Source organism: Stegostoma tigrinum, chromosome 20, assembly GCF_030684315.1.
Source record: "Stegostoma tigrinum isolate sSteTig4 chromosome 20, sSteTig4.hap1, whole genome shotgun sequence".
Taxonomy (NCBI): domain Eukaryota; kingdom Metazoa; phylum Chordata; class Chondrichthyes; order Orectolobiformes; family Stegostomatidae; genus Stegostoma; species Stegostoma tigrinum.
In genome coordinates this window covers 55,992,040-56,011,337 of record NC_081373.1, presented here as the reverse complement: position 1 = coordinate 56,011,337, position 19,298 = coordinate 55,992,040, and the positions used below count along the sequence as shown (strand labels likewise).

Here is a 19,298-nt window from a genome sequence, read left to right as displayed (position 1 = left end):
GAAGAAGAGAGGAAACCATCATTGGCAGGGTCGGGGGTACAAGGTGTGAGTGGTTAGGGATAAGGGAAGGGGAGAGTGGAGAGGATGCAAGTCTCCAATCCAATTTCAATGCATCATTCAGGTTGTGGGGTAAGATTTGGTACAAGAGGTGCATAAGAGTGGAGGCCGGTGTAAGGAATCAAAACCTGGAGTGGAGGCCAGTGAGGGGAAGCAGTCCTGGAGCAGAGGTCAGCACGGGGAAGCAGTCCCGTAGAAAACTTACCTTGGAGCAGCTGAAGCTGGTGCAGTGAGGACTGAAGGCTTGGGGAAGTGGAGCTCTTTGGTTGTTGGACGGAGATCTGGCGTAGATGATCAGACCACGTGTTGAAGCCCCTGCACTGAGCTACTGCAATGTAATATTTATTTCTAATTTGTTTATCTGACTATAATGTCATATATCTTACTTATGCTATGAATCACTGTAACATAATGCAACTACTTTTCTTTTTTATTCCTCTTTTTGTATCTAAAATTTGTACCTAGGTACTTTGTACCTAAGATGGCACCATTAAAGGTGACATTGTAAATTTTTCACTGTTCTCCTACACTTCTGTACTTAAGTATACGTGACAATAAAGGATATTCTTTTCTATTCTGTTCTATTTAATTGAATTCTTGTATACCACCTTTGCCTGCAAAAGAGAAGACAGAATGTGAGTCAGTGTGGATGGGTGATGCTTTCCATTGCTGAATAGTTAGAAGTATACCTAGGTGTTGTGAGATGTGAGTTTTGAAGCTGCATATAGATGAAGTATAAAAGTATGGGTAAGTCACAAATGCTTGAGTCTGGTACTTGTTGAGTTAGGTGGTGGGAGTTTTGTGGATCAAGCACGATGAGAAATGAGCGTACATGGGTATTAGGTGTGGTGTATTGTGGTGCCACATTCTTGGCTTTGACAACCTCGCCAGGTGTTCCATTTAATTTTTAGAGTTATTTTGAAGGACGTGTTGCTTCCCTATTGGAAACATGGCGCCCTTTCTTTAGCCTCTTAACAGAATGTATCCACAGCAGCGCCATTGAATCAAGAAATTCCTCGCTCAGTGTGGGATGGATTCTTTGTCTTTGGCCATAAATAGTTATGTATTAGTCTGTAGGCATCACTACAACTTCCCTTTAACAGAATTAAATGGGAGGCTGTCAGAGTGCATATTTTCTACAGACTCTGTTGGGCTGCCTGGAATTTGCAAGGGACACTCACACTGAACTGAAGACCATGGCTGCACAATAGATACAGCCTTCTATTATTGGAAATGAGCAAGTTAGAGCAATTCTTGTGTCTAACCAACCTTGTTTTTAAGTACAGTATGCTGATCCATGATCCCCTGCCTAAAAATCCACACTTTCTGCATCTCTTTTTTTTGCAAAACGTCAAGCTAACTGAGGAAAAATTCAAAATATTTACCAGGATAAAGTTGGATGTTGTAAATATTAGGGAAGGGGGGGGCAGACGTTAGCTCCTAATATGTAGTACCAGCCAAAAAGCATGCATTTTGGTATGTTTATTGCTTACTTTAGATGAAGTTTGCTAATTGTTGTATTTCTTACATTGTAGAGTTGGTTCTTTCCATTTCCTTGCTTCGTACGAGTGCTTTAGTAGTGTGTCTGCCGTGGCATTGTTCATCCAAGACAGGAAAATTTTCATGTGAGCGTACAGTTGTTGTTCATTAACTATAAATGGCTATTTATGAAATTTTTAGATGGTTTGATTACTGACATTGCGCAGCATGTCTACCGAGTAATCTGTCAGTTCATGTGAAATCATTTTTTTTAATCATCAACTTTGGAAAATACAATGCTACTTAGTACTGTTTCAACCAAAATTAACTATTCTCATTCAGTGATTCTCAAGCCTTTGCTGGATGGGTCCAACCATTATAAACACTGTTGAGCTACAATTCACCTCTAAACTTTTCAGCTGGGCTCCACCATCTGAAGCCCTTTGGAATGCTGGTGTTGAGAGCTTGGGAAAATTCAATCACATTAGGCCACTTTGCCTATATAAAAATAAAGACGGAGTGACTGGAATTTAACAGAAACCCACTAACTGTGAAGCACTAAGGAAGTACTGATGGTATGATAAGTCACCAATATAGATACTTCAGGGGTATATCAGTGACAAAAGAATCTATCAGTTACTTCCAGCTCCAACCAGACTATAAAATTGCATATTTTTCCTTTTCGGCTTGATGACTTCTACTGGAAAAGAAATTGTATGTGAAGCTATTCTGAACAGAGTATCATTAAGTTTTCAAGTTTATTGGTCTAGGAGTATGATTCTTGCTTTGGGAATTAGCAATTGCGGATGTGCGAGAGGTCCCAGGTTCAATTCCTGAACAAACCCTAATTGCTTGTCTTTGGTTTGTACGTATGTAGTCGTGGTCAAGTGGTTAAGACGATGAACTTGAAATCCATTAGGGTGTCCCTGTGCAGATTTTAATTCTGCCAACTACAGTTGAGAGATGAAGGGGATTTGCTCCTCGTCATCTTGTGGCCAGGCAGCACAGTGGCTTGGTGGTTAACACTGCTGCCTCTCAGAGACAGGGACCCGGGTTCAATTCCACTCTCGGGCAACTGTCTATGTGGAGTTTGCACATTCTCCCCGTGTGTGCGTGGGTTTCCTCCAGGTGCTCCAGTTTCCTCCCACAGTCCAAAGATGTGCAGGCTAGGTGGATTAGCCATGCTAAATTGCCCATCATGTTCAGGGATGTGTAGATTAAGGGAATGGATCTGAGTGGGATGCTCTGAGCGTCAACGTGGACTTGTTGCTCCAAAGGGCCTGTTTCCACATTGTAGGGATTCAATGATTCTATCTGGTTCATCTGCCATAATTCCCCGGATGTTTTTTGAAATTTGCAAAATGTTTAAGGTCACATAAGGTCACAAACTGGGACAAGCAGCACTATTCTTCTAATCTTCAGGCTGCAATTGACATGTTTTCCAAACTGTTTCAGGAAAAATCACTGATTTCTGAGGAACAAATGTTTATTCTGCAGTTTATTTTGATCACAATTATCCTCTTACCAGGAGGGAGAAAGGTGGCAATTTTAGTATGGAGACAGGTGGAGGAGTACACTTTGGCACAAGTGAGGGTTACAGTCAGCAAAAATGTAAACATATCCAGATACTGGCTCCAACATGCCTAATTCTGGGGCCTGAATTTGCAGGTCCATAAATATTGTAATCTAGTTGTGTATCAATTATAGAAAAGGCCATTCCTGGTTCTGACTGTTTACCAGCAGGAGCAGGGATACCATTCTCCTTCCAGATGAAATGAAGTGAGAGAATCAGAGGTGTGATTTTTGACATTTTTAATCAGTTCATTCAGAGGTGCTATGACACACCTTTGGAGCAAGTGGGATTTGAGCTCAGACCTCCTGGTCGAAACTTCCATTGTGCCACAATAGCCCTCACCATTTTTCTTCCAGTTGAAGCTAATTAAATTCTCTTAAAAAATCTCCTTTAACACTTTGCGTCAGCTGAATGTTTGAAAGTGGTGTACAGGTTATCCATGCCTTCAGAAGCAAAGTAGCAGAAAAAAATGGTGAAGAGCGCAAAACAAATCATGGCTGCCCAGCACCTCACCTTGGCTGGTCAAAGGTTACTATGAAAATGAAAGTTCCTAGTGTAGGGGTAAAATTGGCTAGCTAACGTAAACAGAGATTAGGCATAAATGGATCATTTTCTGGTTAACAAGTTGTAATGGGTGGTGTACCACAGGGATCACTGATGGAGCCTCAACATTTTAAAATTAAGACTTGAATGAAGGGGCCAAATGCATGGTTGCCAAATTTGCTGATGTTTAAGAGAAAGGTAGCAAAATACGTTGTACAGAAAACATAAGGAATATTTTCATTTTGGTGAGGAGAATGAAATACAAAAGTATGGAAGTTGAGCTACAGTGGACCTCACTGAGACCACATCTGGAGTACTGTGCACAGTACTAGTGCCCTTCTTTAAGGATATAAATACATTGAAGCCAGTTCAGTGACGTTTTACTAGACTAACATGTGAAATGTGAGGAGGGATGATGGCGAGGCTTCGTCTTATGAGAAGAGGTTGGACAGATGAGACTTGTGTCCGTTGGAACTAAGAAGAGTAAGAGGCAACTTTATTGAAGCATTCAGGATACTGACGGGTCTTGCCAGCCTAGATGTGGAGAGGAGTTTCCTCTTATAGGAGACCTACAAAGAGAGATCACTATTTAAAAGTAAGGGGCTTTCCATTTAAGACATTGATCATTGTTTTTCCACAGAGGCTTGAGATTCCTTGGACCTCTTTTCTTGAAAAGTCAGTGGAAGAAGAGTCTTTGAATGTTTTTAAGACAGGTGAATATATCCTTGATAAGTAAAGGATTGTTGGGAGAGTGGGAATGTTGAGTAATCAGATCGGTCATGAACTTGTTGAATGAAAGAGCAAGTTGGAGGATCCAGCCCAGGCCGTTTTTACTTCTCTGATATTAACATGCAGTTCTTTTGTATGCCTGAGATGTTCACTTGTGTTGAATATCACCACAGCATTAGACCTTGTGGTAACAAAGTGTGGAGCTGGATGAACACAGCAAGCTAAGCAGCATCTCAGGAACACAAAAGCTGATGTTTCGGGCCTACACCCTTTATCAGAGAGGGGGATTGGGAGAGGGAACTGGAATAAATAGGGACAGAGGGGGAGGCGGACTGAAGATGGAGAGAAAAGAAGATAGGTAGAGAGGAGAGTATAGGTGAGGAGGTAGGGAGGAGATAGGTCAGTCCAGGGAAGATGGACAGGTCAAGGAGGCGGGATGAGGTGCTGGGTAGGAAATGGAGGTGCGGCTTGAGGTGGGAGGAAGGGATGGGTGAGAGGAAGAACAGGTTAGGAAAGCGGAGACAGGCTGGGCTGGTTTCGGGATGCAGTGGGGGGAGGGGAAGAACTGGGCTGGTTTTGGGATGCAGTGGGGGAAGGGGAGATTTTGAAGCTTGTGAAGTCCACATTGATACCATTGAGCTGCAGGGTTCCCAAGCGGAATATGAGTTGCTGTTCTTGCAACCTTCGGGTGGTATCATTGTGGCACTGCAGGAGGCCCATGATGGACATGTCATCTGAGGAATGAGAGGGGGAGTTAAAATGGTTCGCGCCTGGGAGGTGCAGTTGTTTGTTGCGAACCGAGCTGAGGTGTTCTGCAAAGTGGTCCCCAAGCCTCCACTTGGTTTCCCCAATGTAGAGGAAATAGGGGATGGAATTTTTGCAGGAGGGTGGGTGGGAGGAGGTGTATTCTAGGTAGCTGTGGCAGTCAGTGGGCTTGAAATGGACATCAGTTTCTAGCTGGTTTCCTGAGATGGAGACTGAGAGGTCCAGGAAGGTGAGGGATGTGTTGGAGATGGCCCAGGTCCCTATTCCGTATTCCCATCCCCTATTCCCAATTCCTCCGCCTCTGCCCCATCCCCTATTCCCAATTCCTCCGCCTCTGCCGCATCTGCTCCCAGTATAAGGCATTCCACTCCCGCACATCCCAGATGTCCACGTTCTTCAAGGACCGCAACATCCCCCCCGCAGTGGTCGAAAACGCCCTTGACCACGTCTCCCGCATTTCCCGCAACACATCCCTCACACCCCGCCCCCGTCACAACTGCCCCCAGAGGATCACCCTTGTTCTCACATACCACCCCACCAACCTCCGGATACAACGTATCATCCTCCGACGCTTCTGCTGTCTACAATTCGACCCCACCACCCAAGCTATTTTTCCATCTCCACCCTTGTCTGCTTTCCAGAGAGACCACTCTCTCCACGACTCCCTTGTCTGCTCCACACTCCCCTCCAACCCCACCGCACCCGGCACCTTCCCCTGAAACCGCAGGAAGTGCTACACTTGCCCCCACACCTCCTCCCTCACCCCTATCCCAGGCCCCAAGATGCCTTCCATATCAAGCAGATGTTCACCTGCACATCTGCCAATGTGGTATATTGTATCCATTGTACCCGTTGTGGCTTCCTCTACATTGGGGAAACCAAGTGGAGGCTAGGGGACCGCTTTGCAGGACACCTCCGCTCGGTTCGCAACAAACAACTGCACCTCCCAGGTGCGAACCATTTTAACTCCCCCTCTCATTCCTCAGACGACATGTCCATCATGGGCCTCCTGCAGTGCCACAATGATGTCACCCGAAGGTTGCAAGAACAGCAACTCATATTCCGCTTGGGAACTCTGCAGCCCAATGGTATCAATGTGGACTTCACAAGCTTCAAAATCTCCCCTTCCCCCACTGCATCCCAAAACCAGCCCAGTTCTTCCCCTCCCCCCACTGCATCCCGAAACCAGCCCAGCCTGTCTCCGCTTTCCTAACCTGTTCTTCCTCTCACCCATCCCTTCCTCCCACCTCAAGCCGCACCTCCATTTCCTACCTACCACCTCATCCCGCCTCCTTGACCTGTCCGTCTTCCCTGGACTGACCTATCTCCTTCCTACCTCCTCACCTATACTCTCCTCTCTACCTATCTTCTTTTCTCTCCATCTTCAATCCGCCTCCCCTTCTCTCCCTATTTATTCCAGTTCCCTCTCCCCAACCCCTTCTCTGAAGAATTGTGTAGGCCCGAAACGTGAGCTTTTGTGCTCCTGAGATGCTGCTTGGCCTGCTGTGTTCATCCAGCTCCACACTTTGTTATCTTGGATTCTCCAGCATCTGCAGTTCCCATTATCATTAGACCCTGTGACTTTGATTTGGGCATCAAGTTACAGAAGGATCAGGTTGGAGGGTAATGAAGAATTTGAGAAAGTGCATAGAAGGAAAAGAATTGGGGTGGACTTGTAATGTGAGTAGATATGAGTGTTAGTTTTTTATATCCTGAAGAGCTCTTAGCACACAACAGAATGGCTTTTTCTGCATCACCAAATCACCCACCAAGTTTTTTTTATAGTAATTGTGCTTGGTTGTTTCTAGATGCTGTGAATTAACAGGAGGTTCATTTGAGCCATAAAAAGAAACAAACTGAAACTGAAGATGCTGCTTGGCCTGCAGTGTTCATCGAGCTCCACACTTTGTTATCTCAATTGAAACTGATTGTTGGATTTGGAAGCGTGTGTGAATAAACTGAAACTTTAAATAAATACAATAGTATATGATGATCCATGTCTTATCCTTCAGCAATTGTCTGTCTGGAATTGAGCATGAAATACATATTCTGTCTAAGCAGCAGTTTCAGTACATTAAAGATAGGAATGTAATCCTAAAAGACTTTTGAAGAATGTTTTGCTGAAAACACTCAGTTTTGAAAAAAATGCTAGTTTCCATACCTTATATGATTCACATGTTACTTCAAATCAGAGGAAGTGCATTGAAAGCACCTATTTGGAGTAAACAAGCACAGGTGTTAAAATTTGTGGAAAGCAGACTTCAAATAGTGGACTGAATTGTTAATGATGTAAAACTTTAAGTCATATGATTAATCAATATGGTAAAAGAAACAACAAAAACTTTCACAATCTCATTAAAGAGTTGTTATTTTTATTTCACTAATACAGTTCTTTCCTTTCTTAGTCATGAATATATCAGTGGATATTATAGGATTTCGGCATACTTCTTAGCAACAATAATAGGGGACTTATTACCCATACGAACTCTGCCTGCCATTGTATTTTCGTGTATAACCTATTGGATGGTTGGTAAATATATAACGTTTACAAAGTTTTAAAGTCATTCTTAGAATGCATGTATAATTATCACCTATGATGTTTTTCCAATTCTGGATGCATAGATTATGTTCAGAGATCTTGTCATCTAATAAAGTGTAGAAGTTGATATAAGTAAAGGTATGCTAATGTCACCATAATCTCAGAGGATCATAGCGCTGCTCTCATTTTTCAGGTCAGCACACCTCAGGCAAGGGCTAGGTTTGAGAAGACAGGACCTTTATGGTAACCACAGCCAGTACAGGAATAAACTAATACCATTAGTGTTATTTTGAATTGTAAATCAACCATTCAGCTGACTGAGCTAACCAAACACTTGAATCCAATGTTAATTCTACAAAGATAAGAAAATGAATATATCCACAAATTATATCCACTCTGAAACTTTATAGGAGTATTTATTATGATTATTTTGATAATTACTTGTGTGTCTGTATTCCCTTGGATTTGTTATATCATCCATCCCAAAAATAGTTACAAATTGACCTGTGTCCAGTTCCATTGTCTTCCTTAAATCTCATGTGACCATCAACGTTAAGTCTCTAGTCTTGGTTTCAAGTATATTGATTCAATTCTACAGGGTAGCAGGAGTAGCCGTCAGAAGGCTGCACTGACATGCCAGGAATCTGGAAGCCCTGCCAATCTCATGTCTGCAAGCAGGAGCACACATGTGGTAACTGTGCCTGGACATCAGTGGGCTTTTTAATGTCTCAACAATTGCATTTAGAATTAGGTAGAACTGGAGATTTATTTATCTATCAGTGGGATCCAGAAAGTATGGAGAGGTATCAGTAATTTCAATGAGATTGGATACTTACCCTTTGTGTGATCTAAGAGATGGCAAACTGGGCTGGAAATTTACTGAACATTGGAAGAATTGGGCTGGATAACCCAAGGATGTTCCATGAGGCATTCTTTCTTAGCCCCTGAGGAGTTCAAAGAGAAGCATTCAGAACTTTCCTTGATCCTATTACCTATTAAAACATATGAGTTTTGATACAGCAAGGCATCAAGGCAAATGAAGTTGCCAACATCCTTTGAATTTACCTTTAGAATGGTCCACAATTTCATACCATGTCCTCCTCATTGTTCATGCCACGTCTGTGCAGATGTGAAATGCAATCACCAAAAAGCAGCCAAACTCTATAAAAACGTGGAAGGTCTGAAATGTCCACTTTCCAACCTTGATACCAGATATCCCGGGACAGTTGGGTGAGGGCTTGGACCTTAGCACCTTTCCCTCACTAATGAAAATTTCCAGTGCATAATCCTGAAATTATTCCAAGCTGCTACTTTTAAAGCCGACAGATGCAATGAACACTAAGCTGTGTCAGGAAAATTCAGCGTATTGATTGTTCCTGTGATGTTGGAACTCTTTAAGCCTGTCTAGAAGGTCCGTAGAATAAAATAACAAAATCTCATTTGAATAATTCCGGTGAATTGTCAATGATGTAATACTTTAAGTTCTTTAGCCATTTAGAGGGATATAGCATGATGTAGTGTTCCTTTCTTTGAGCCCAGGCCCAAGTCCTACCTGCCCCAGCATAATAACATCTCTAAGGATGTTGATTAGAACATATCTATAAGGTTGATTACCCAAATAACGAATCATGGATTATTTTTCTTTTGCAGGTTATCAGAGGAATCTTGCCAATTTTTTATTCTTTATGCTAATTCTGTTACTGACGTCATATGCAGCTACATCCCTGGCTATGGCCGTTAGCGCTGGATTAGATACAATTACTACTGCAGGTGTGGTAATCAATGGTATTTTCGTTTTTGCAATGGTAAGTTCTGATATCTCATGGCCTCAGTGCTTTGCTCATTTGCATGTTGCCCCAGTCATTGTTGTGACTTAGTCACCATTTACACCTCATTTCACCATGAATAACTCTTTACCTGCTGTCATTGTTATAGAGTATTAGAGCTGAATCTTAATCCTGAATGACACGGCTTATGGTAGAACCAGATGGAAAGTCTGGCGAAGCCCATCTCCATGTTAGGGACATCTTGTTGCATCTGTTGTGTTTTGACAAACTGTATGGCAAGTTTCTCACTGCTCAACAATGAGTTGCTAATTAAGGAGAAATATTGCTCGTTAAATGCCTTATTAACAGACCACCTCACTTCATTAATATTTTAGTTCTCTATCTTATCAAAACTGTTGCGGTGTGTGAGCCACAGCAACCACCTGCTCATCCAGGGTCATTGGCACCTGGCATTTGCCAATCCCCATGATGATCGTCTCTGGTATACTGCCATGATTGTCTGGAAAAAAGGATATACATTGCAAGGTGGACTGATAACTAGCATTGAAAGGCTGCAGCAGGGACACTTTATGAGCCCAGACAGGTACCCAGCCCACAGTTTGGACTAGACTGCATTTCAGGGCTATTCTCTCGATTTTGTAGCTCTTGCTGATATTACACTATCATGTTTTGTGTGCCAATTGATGCAGTCACACAACCAGGCAACTTGCCTTGCTGGTCAGTTGTCCTCAGTCAAGGGAGTGAATATCTTACTGTAAAGCAGTGTGCTATGTCAATCTCACAACTGCGTAATTTGCCAGCAGTTTATGCACAAGCTCATGGCACATGCAGACCTCTCTGAAAGTTTCAGGAGAGTAATTCTCAACTAATTCCTGATGCACCCATCAATTTGGGCACCTGAACACATTCAGTCAAGGTTAGGCTCCCATAGCAATCCAGGGAATTGGCCATGGTCAGGTATCTGCTTGGAGTAATCGCAGTTAATGGCTCCCTGCCTCCGCCAGGGAGTAGATCATAGTTAATTCTATGGCTTCATAGCACCAATCCAGGTGGTAGTTGTAACATTGGCAGAGGAGTTTATAACTACCAGTCAGGGATCTAGGCACTTCTTGTCTAGGTCTGGTTAGGTTGCTCAAGGGATGGGCCATAGTCCATTGATGCCACCCGCAGAAGCCAAGGAGAGGGGAGATAGTGGGACAAGGGCAACTGCTAGCATGGGAAGGAGACTCGCCAAGTTATTCTTTGGGACTGGAGCCTGCAGGCTTGGGGGAAAATGGGATCACAGTTATGAAGGGAAAAACAGTATCTGCAAGGCTGAGTTTGGTGGTGTGGACTGGAAGTGGCTTATGTGATAGGGAGTGTTCATCCACAGTCATGAACACGTTGGCTTCAAGGTTGTGGGGGAGGACACTGTACATGGCTATATGCCCTTTGGTTACTTCATATGCACCCACATTAAGATGGAAGCTGGAAGCCATGACCAGAGATGAACACTCTTGCTTCCATTGTGCTGGAAATTGGAAGAAAACAACACAACCATGCTTGGATAACAAAGTGTGGAGCTGGATGAACACAGCAGGCCAAGCAGCATCTCAGGAGCACAAAAGCTGACTTTTCAGGCCTAGACCCTTCATCGGAGAGGGGGATGGGGAGAGGGAACTGGAATAAATAGGGAGAGAAGGGGAGGCGGACTGAAGATGGAGAGAAAAGAAGATAGGTAGCGAGGAGAGTATAGGTGAGGAGGTAGGGAGGGGATAGGTCAGTCCAGGGAAGACGGACAGGTCAAGGAGGCAGGACGAGGTGGTGCGGCTGGAGGTGGGAGGAAGGGATGGGTGAGAGGAAGAACAGGCTAGGGTAGCAGAGACAGGCTGGGCTGGTTTTGGGATGCAGTGGGGGAAGGGGAGATTTTGAAGCTTGTGAAGTCCACATTGATACCATTGGGCTGCAGAGTTCCCAAGCGGAATATGAGTTGCTGTTCCTGCAACCTTCGGGTGGCATCATTGTGGCACTTCAGGAGGCCCATGATGCACATGTCGCCTGAGGAATGGGAGGGGGAGTTGAAATGGCTCGTGACTGGGAGGTGCAGTTGCTTGTTGAGAACCGAGTGGAGGTGTTCTGCAAAGTGGTCCCCAAGCCTCCACTTGGTTTCCCCAATGTAGAGGAATATACATATGGTATATTGTATCCATTGCACCCGGTGTGGTTTCCTCTACATTGGGGAAACCAAGCGGAGGCTTGGAGACCGCTTTGCAGAAGACCTCTGCTCAGTTCGCAACAAACAACTGCACCTGCCAGTCGCGAACCATTTCAACTCCCCCTCCCATTCCTCAGACGACATGTCCATCATGGGCCTCATGCAGTGCCACAATGATACCACCCGAAGGTTGCAAGAACAGCAACTCATATTCCGCTTGGGAACTCTGCAGCCCAATGGTATCAATGTGGACTTCACAAGCTTCAAAATCTCCCCTTCCCTCACTGCATCCCAAAACCAGCCCAGCTCGTCCCCTCCACCCCTGCATCCCAAAACCAGCCCCGCCTGTCCCCGCCTCCCTAACCTGTTCTTCCTCTCACCCATCCCTTCCTCCCACCTCAAGTCGCACCTCCATTTCCTACTCAGCACCTCATCCCGCCTCCTTGACCTGTCCGTCTTCCCTGGACTGACCTATCTCCTCCCCACCTCCCCACCTATACTCTCCTCTCTACCTATCTTCTTTTCTCTCCATCTTCAATCCGCCTCCCCCTCGCTCCCTATTTATTCCAGTTCCCTCTCCCCATCCCCCTCTCTGATGAAGGGTCTAGGCCTGAAACGTGAGCTTTTGTGCTCCTGAGATGCCGCGTGGCCCGCTGTGTCCATCCGGCTCCACAATTTGTTACCTTGGATTCTCCAGCATCTGCAGTTCCCATTATCACTGATACAACCACGCTTGGAGTGGGCAAGGTAAGTGACTTAATTTCCGAGAGAGGAGGATGCAGGAGCCACAGATGTAAGGGATTTTAAAGGGAAACAACATGGTACACAGGCCTACTGCTGCACAGGACACACAACAGCAGGATATTCCTATTACCTGGTTGTCCGAATACATTGTCTGTTTACGTGGCACATTCCTGCTCCAGACATCGCTGATCAACTCATTCATGCCACCATGTTTGGACAGAGGGGCTGCAAAAGAATAGGGATGTATGAAGAGGGCCAAAGATATTAGCAGTGCCCATACCTCTGTATAGTTCTTGTTTCTTTTATTTCTGGATAATGCAGCAGACTCTCAGCATATACATTTGTCCTTTGTGGCCATGAAGTGCTTCTAATCCTATAAAAGTGATATTCATAGCTACACAGAGAGTTGAACAACCAGATATAAAACGAAATCAATGACAGTTATTAAAGAAGTGCAAAATAACATTTAGCACATTGTTGCCCTTGCCACTATATCTTACTATACTCCAGTTTGCCCAAATGAGTGGGGGAGCTGGTTGTTTCACCCTGGAGGTGATACATGTGCTGACAGTACCTCCAATACATGAGAAATAGAAGACATTGTGGCCAATGTGTGGATGTAGTGTGCAATGAATGAGACTGTGACAGTAGGGTTAAGGTGAGAGTTGCAATGGAATGAAGAACTCTACCTACTTAGTTGATAGAACACCGGTATAGTGGCATTCCTGGAGGTCCTGGTCTTCTGCAGCAAGGGCCAAGATTCTCTTCTTGGGAATGGGGAAAAGATCCAAATATTTGGCACTCATCCATCTGAAGGGACTGTCTGTGCCCTGATATGTGCTGAATTCTCCTAGAATGAAAGAATTCGAGAAACTGAGTGAAATTACAGTAAATACTCCTGATGCAAATTGATGGAAGGTGATGAGGTTTTTCACGATAGTGAGGATGCAGTGCAGAGGCTCTGCAGACTAAGTGGTGTGTGAAGTTGGAGTCTGTTAGAGTGAGTGAGGGAAGATATTGCAGGCAATAATCTGAGTGGCAACACATGAGACATAGTGGAGTGTGGGTGCAGTAGGAGAGGCAGAGTGAGGATGAGGAGGCAAAGCGTCTGGAATTACCCTGGAGGAGAGACTAGCAGGGAAGGGAGTAGAGCAACAATGGCAGGAGTTTCTGGGTGTAATTGGGGACACAGTACAGAGGTTCATCCCAAAGAAAAGAAAGATTCTCTGAGGGGGTGAGGGCGGGATTAGACAGCCATGGCTGACAAAGGAAGTCAGGAAATGTATTAAAGAAAAAGAGACAACCTATGAAGTGGCCAAGAGCACTGGGAAATCAGAAGATTGGGAAGGCTACATAAACAAACAGAGGATAACAAAGAGAGAAATAAGGAAGGAGCGGGTCAAATATGAAGGTAGGCTAGCCAGTAATATTAGAAATGACAGTAAAAGTTTCTTTCAATACATAAGAAACAAACGAGAGGCAAAAGTAGACATTGGGCTGCTCCAAACTGATGCTGAAAGGCTAATGATGGGAAATAAGGAAATAGCTGAAGAACTTAGTAAGTACTTTGCTTCAGTCTTCACAGTGGAAGACATGAGTAGTATCCCAACAGTTAAGGAGAGCCAGGAGGCAGAGTTGAGTATGGTAGATATTACAAAAGAGAAAGTGCTAGAGAAGCTGAAAGGTCTAAAAATTGATAAATCTCTTGGCCCCGATGGGCTACATTCTTGAGTTCTGAGGGAGGTGGCTGAGGAAATAGCGGAGGCGTGGGTTGTGATCTTTAAAAAGCCATTGGAGTCAGGGGAAGTCCCAGATGATTGGAAAATCACTGTTGTAACCCCCTTGTTTAAGAAAGGGTCAAGACAAAAGATGGAAAATTATAGGCCGATTAGCCCAACCTCGGTTGTTGGTAAAATTCTAGAGTCTATCGTTAAGGATGAGATTTCTAAATTCTTGGAAGTGCAGGGTCGGATTAGAACAAGTCAGCATGGATTTAGTAAGGGGAGGTTGTGCCTGACAAACCTATTAGAATTCTTTGAAGACGTAACAAGTAGGTTAGACCAGGGAAACCCAGTGCATGTTATCTATCTAGACTTCCAAAAGGCCTTTGATAAGGTGCCTCACGGGAGGCTGCTCAGTAAGGTGAGGACCCATGGTGTTCAAGGTGAGCTACTGGCATGGATTGAGGATTGGCTGTCCGACAGAAGTTGGAGAGTTGGGATAAAAGGCTCTTTTTCGGAATGGCAACTGGTGACAAGTAGTGTACTGCAGTGTTCAGTGTTGGGGCTGCAGCTGTTCACTTTATATATTAATGATGTGGATGAAGGGATGGGGGCCATTCTGGTGAAGTTTGCCGATGATACGAAGTTAGGTGGACAGGCAGGTAGTACTGAGGAGGTGGGGAGGCTGCAGAAAGATTTAGACAGTTTAAGAGAGTGGTCCAGGAAATGGCTGATGAAATTCAGTGTGAGCAAATGAGAGGTCTTGCACTTTGGAAAAAAGAACACAGGCATGGACTATTTTCTAAACGGTGAGAAAATTCATAAAGCCGAAGTACAAAGGGATCTGGGAGTGCTAGTCCAGGATTCTCTAAAGGTTAACTTGCAGTTTGAGTCTGTGATTAAGAAAGCGAATGTAATGTTGTCACTTATCTCAACAGGATTGAAATATAAAAGCAGCGATCTGCTTCTGAGACTTTATTAAGCTCTAGTTAGGCCCCATTTTGAGTACTGTGTCCAATTTTGGGCCCCACACCTCATGAAGGACATACTGGCATTGGAGCGTGTGCAGTGGCGATTCACATGGACAATCCCTGGAATGCTAGGCCTAACATACGATGAAGAATCCTGGGATTGTATTCATTAGAATTTAGAAGTTTGAGGGGAGATCTAATAGAAACATACAAGATAATGCATGGCTTAGAAAGGGTGTACGCTGGGAGGTTGTTTCCGTTAGGCGGGGAGACTAGGACCCGGGGGCACAGCCTTAGAATTAGAGGGGGTAAATTTCGAATGGAAATGAGGAGACATTTCTTCAGCCAGAGAATGTTGGGCCTGTGGAATTCATTGCCATGAGCGCAGTGGAGGTCGGGACAAAGAACAAAGAACAAAGAAAATTACTGCATAGGAACAGGCCCTTCGGCCCTCCAAGCCTGCGCCGATCGAGATCCTCTGTCTAACCTGTCATCTATTTTCTAAGGGGCTGTGTCCATTTGCTCCCCGCCCATCCATGTACCTATCCAGACATATCTTAAAAGACGCTAACGTGTCTGTGTCTACCACCTCCGCTGACAACGCATTCCAGGCACCCACCACCCTCTGCGTAAAGAACTTTCCACTCATATCTCCCTTAAACTTTCCTCCTCTCACTTTGAACTTATGACCCCGAGTAATTGAGTCCCCCACTCTGGGAAAAAGCTTCTTGCTATCCACCCTGTCTATACCCCTTATGATTTTGTAGACCTCAATCAGGTCCCCCCTCAAACTCCGTCTTTCTAATGAAAATAATCCTAATCTACTCAACCTGTTTTCAGAGCTAGTGCCCTCCATACCAGGCAACATCCTGGTGAACCTCCTGTGCACCGTCTCCAAAGCGTCCACATTCTTTTGTTAATGTGGTGACCAAAACTGTGTGCAGTACTCTAAATGTCACCAAACCAAAGTCTTATACAACCTTCCAACTCTTGTACTCAATACCCCGTTAAATGCCTTCAAGGCAGAGATTGATAAATTCTTGATCACTCAAAGAATTTAGGGCTACGGGGAGAGTGTGGGTAAGTGGAGTTGAAATGCCCATCAACCATGATTAAGTGGCAGAATGGACTCGATGGGCCAAATTGCCTTGCTTCCACTCCTATGTCTTATGGTCCTATGGAGCAGAGAAGTTAATTGATCTTTTTATGATGCTACTGGCCCTTCCTCCAGACTTTGGAGACCACACTGACCTAGGTGGCGACCTCAGGTCAGGTTCTGGTGACATGGCCTTCTCTGTTGGTTCTTCAGGAAGTGGGTGGCCCTCCCTTGCATCACCACATCCATCAGTTTGGGATTAGGAATTCTAAAAAGAAAAAATTTCCAATACAGGAAAGAACCAAAGTCCACCCAATTTGCTACTGAATTGAAGATTGACCATCTCTCTGGGGACAACACTCTGTCATCATTGCTAGGAAACAAAAAGACTGTGAGAATTAACTCATCCCACCCTGTGGTCTGATCTCTGATCAGTGGAAATAATTTTTCTCTGATTGTATTTTGTCACCCATAAGATTACATTGAACTTTCTGTTTTTGCCTGTATTATTCATGAATGAATGTGTATGTGTTTGGTGTTTTGAAGTAATATAGTAAATTGGGCAATCTATTTTTGCTATTTGCTAAATACTAAGTTTTTTTCACAATAGATAATATTATTTCTCTGTTAATGGTAAAATAATTATTGTGAATTTCTTTTATCCTGAATAGCAGTCAGTCAGGTAAATAGATCACCTTGGTGGTTTAAGTCAGCAGTCGCTATTTGCATGCGTTGCAGAATTGTCAGGCTCAATTATTCACATATTCTCCCCGACATTATTGCAACAACTGGCAAGGGCAGGCCTAATTGTTCTTATGATGATACAAGTAATCCATTTTCTTGAATCACTGTCGTCGAAATATGTTTTAACCCAGTGATGAATTTGTTTCCTTTTTCCTTCCCCTTTCTCTCTCTTTTTCACTTTTGTTTCCCTTTTCTTCCCTTTTTTTCTTTCCTTTCCTTCCTCTTTCCTTTTTCTATTCCTTCCCTTCCCTTACTTTATATGCCAGCATGTTGTCTTACTTACAAATGGTTATTTTCCATGTATCCTCTCCTTGGTTATCTACTGGTAACAGTTCAAGGGAAGATGTTGTGAAAGAAACCTTGCAGTTTGTAGATTGTGTATATTGTATTGTATATTGTAGCCGAAGTGCATCAAAAATGGAAGGAGAATATGTTTAAGGTGGTGAAAAATGTGATGCAATATTATTGCTCTGGTATGATTAATTAGCAAATAGAATATAGCACTACACTTTTCTAATTACATGAATACTTTTTATCCACAGACCTTTTCTGGCCTTCTTGTGAACTTGCCAAGTATTTCAAAGGGGCTGAACTGGCTGCAATATTTCAGTATCCCTAGGTATAGCTTTGAGGTAAGTTATTCCTGATCTTCATGCTACATTAAGGAGGCCAGAACAGTTTGTAATGATACAAACATCCAAGCTCCAAAAGCCTACGTTTTTGAATTTAAAACTATTTGTGACAAGGAGGTACTAGGACAGACATAAGTGACATTTACACATATGTTAGACCTGCACCTAAACACATAGGCATAATTTGGTGTTGAGCTTCATTGAAACGATCCTTGAATTGGAAAATTGGCCCTGTTGTGTTATATACTTTTCTCTGACTCTAAATTTAGTTCATTGGAAACACTGTTTCACACAGTTAATTTCACTCCAACTCTATGCATTGCATATTTTAATAGACAACAAATAAAGCAATGGCAGTATGCAACTGCATACTACCATTAATGTAGAAATATGACCTAAAGTGCTTCACAGGAGCATTACCATAACTTGATATTGAGCCAAAGGAGGAAACATTAAATTGACTTGGTAAAATTGTTGGTATTATGGTGACACCTTTAAGGGAATAGAAAGATTGAGAGGATTATTGGGGAAATTATAGCACTTGAAACCTGAGGGCATAGATACCAATGCTGGGTGATGAAAGTGGAGAATGCACAACAGGTTAGAGTTGGAAGAAGGCAGAATTCTCAGACAATTATAGAGCTAGATGAAGTTACAGAAAAAGAGCTAATCCATTGTTGGAATTTAACAGGTAGGTGAAAAATTTAAAATTGAGCCGTTGTTCGACTTGAAGCTCTAACATAGGTCAGTGAGCACAGAGATGAGTGCATGGGAGTTGATGTGAAAATTAATATGAATACCAGAGTTCTGGATGAGCTTACATTTGTAAATAGTGGAAGCTGACTGAGAGACCATTAGAAGTGACCTTTGTGAGCATATAGGATTTGATATATTTTGAGATCTTTTATATGTTTGTCCACATAATGTTTACCACAGAGGGTTGTGTTTTTGTTGAAATGGGTGTCTTAAAGTTTGTTTACAGCATGAATTAATTACATGGCTATAATATCACCAATCTACATACTTAGTCTGGATTTTGTGCTTGATGATTTTTGTGTACATTATGTACAAATGCCTGATCAACTGGACAGATAGCTATTTGAAAATCTTAAGTCATTTTACATTTAATTATCATGGATTTTACTGTATGGACAATGTTTTCTGTGAGACCATTCAACTGAGAGTAGTGAGAAGAGGAACAACTAAAGCACTGAACATCCCATTGCTTGCATATGTCTCGGAAGGGTGCCCGAGTGTAAGGTGGACCATTGTCAAACATAATTTGTTGAAGTAAAACAAACGTAATGATCAGGGTTGTCAATGTGTAAATAACTGTTGCACTGTGTATCTTTGATTTGTCTTGCAAGAGGGAATTTAATGAAATAGTCAGTCACCAGAATGTAACTGCCCATGGACATGGAAAATATCAGTAGTAATCTTATACAATACCTCATGCCTCTGTATCACCACTTCTGTACCCACCCTTCACCAAAGCTCATGATCTACCACTCTCACCATTTCTTACAACATCTTACTTCAGTTACTCTCACCCACCCAAACCCCAACACCACTCAGTTAGCTTGCCATCTGCACTGCCTATTCATTCACTTGGGACACCACCTTCTCTGCACCAAAAATAACAGCTGTGCCACTCACTTTCATCTCCATTAATACCCCTCTCTGTCTCATTCCACGAGGGAAATAGCCAACAATAGGGTATTAGG

At 43.3% G+C, this 19,298-nt stretch overlaps 1 protein-coding gene across 1 annotated transcript in view; it reads left to right on the top strand.

Annotated features, from left to right (window-relative positions):
• Positions 1-19,298, top strand: part of LOC125462063 (broad substrate specificity ATP-binding cassette transporter ABCG2-like) — a 105,331-nt gene that overhangs the window by 62,993 nt on the left and 23,040 nt on the right. The window contains exons 11-14 of the mRNA XM_059652940.1: positions 1,593-1,682; positions 7,552-7,676; positions 9,336-9,490; positions 17,485-17,574. Of these exons, the coding sequence (XP_059508923.1) occupies positions 1,593-1,682; positions 7,552-7,676; positions 9,336-9,490; positions 17,485-17,574 (460 nt within the window). The remainder of the gene's footprint in view (positions 1-1,592; positions 1,683-7,551; positions 7,677-9,335; positions 9,491-17,484; positions 17,575-19,298) is intronic.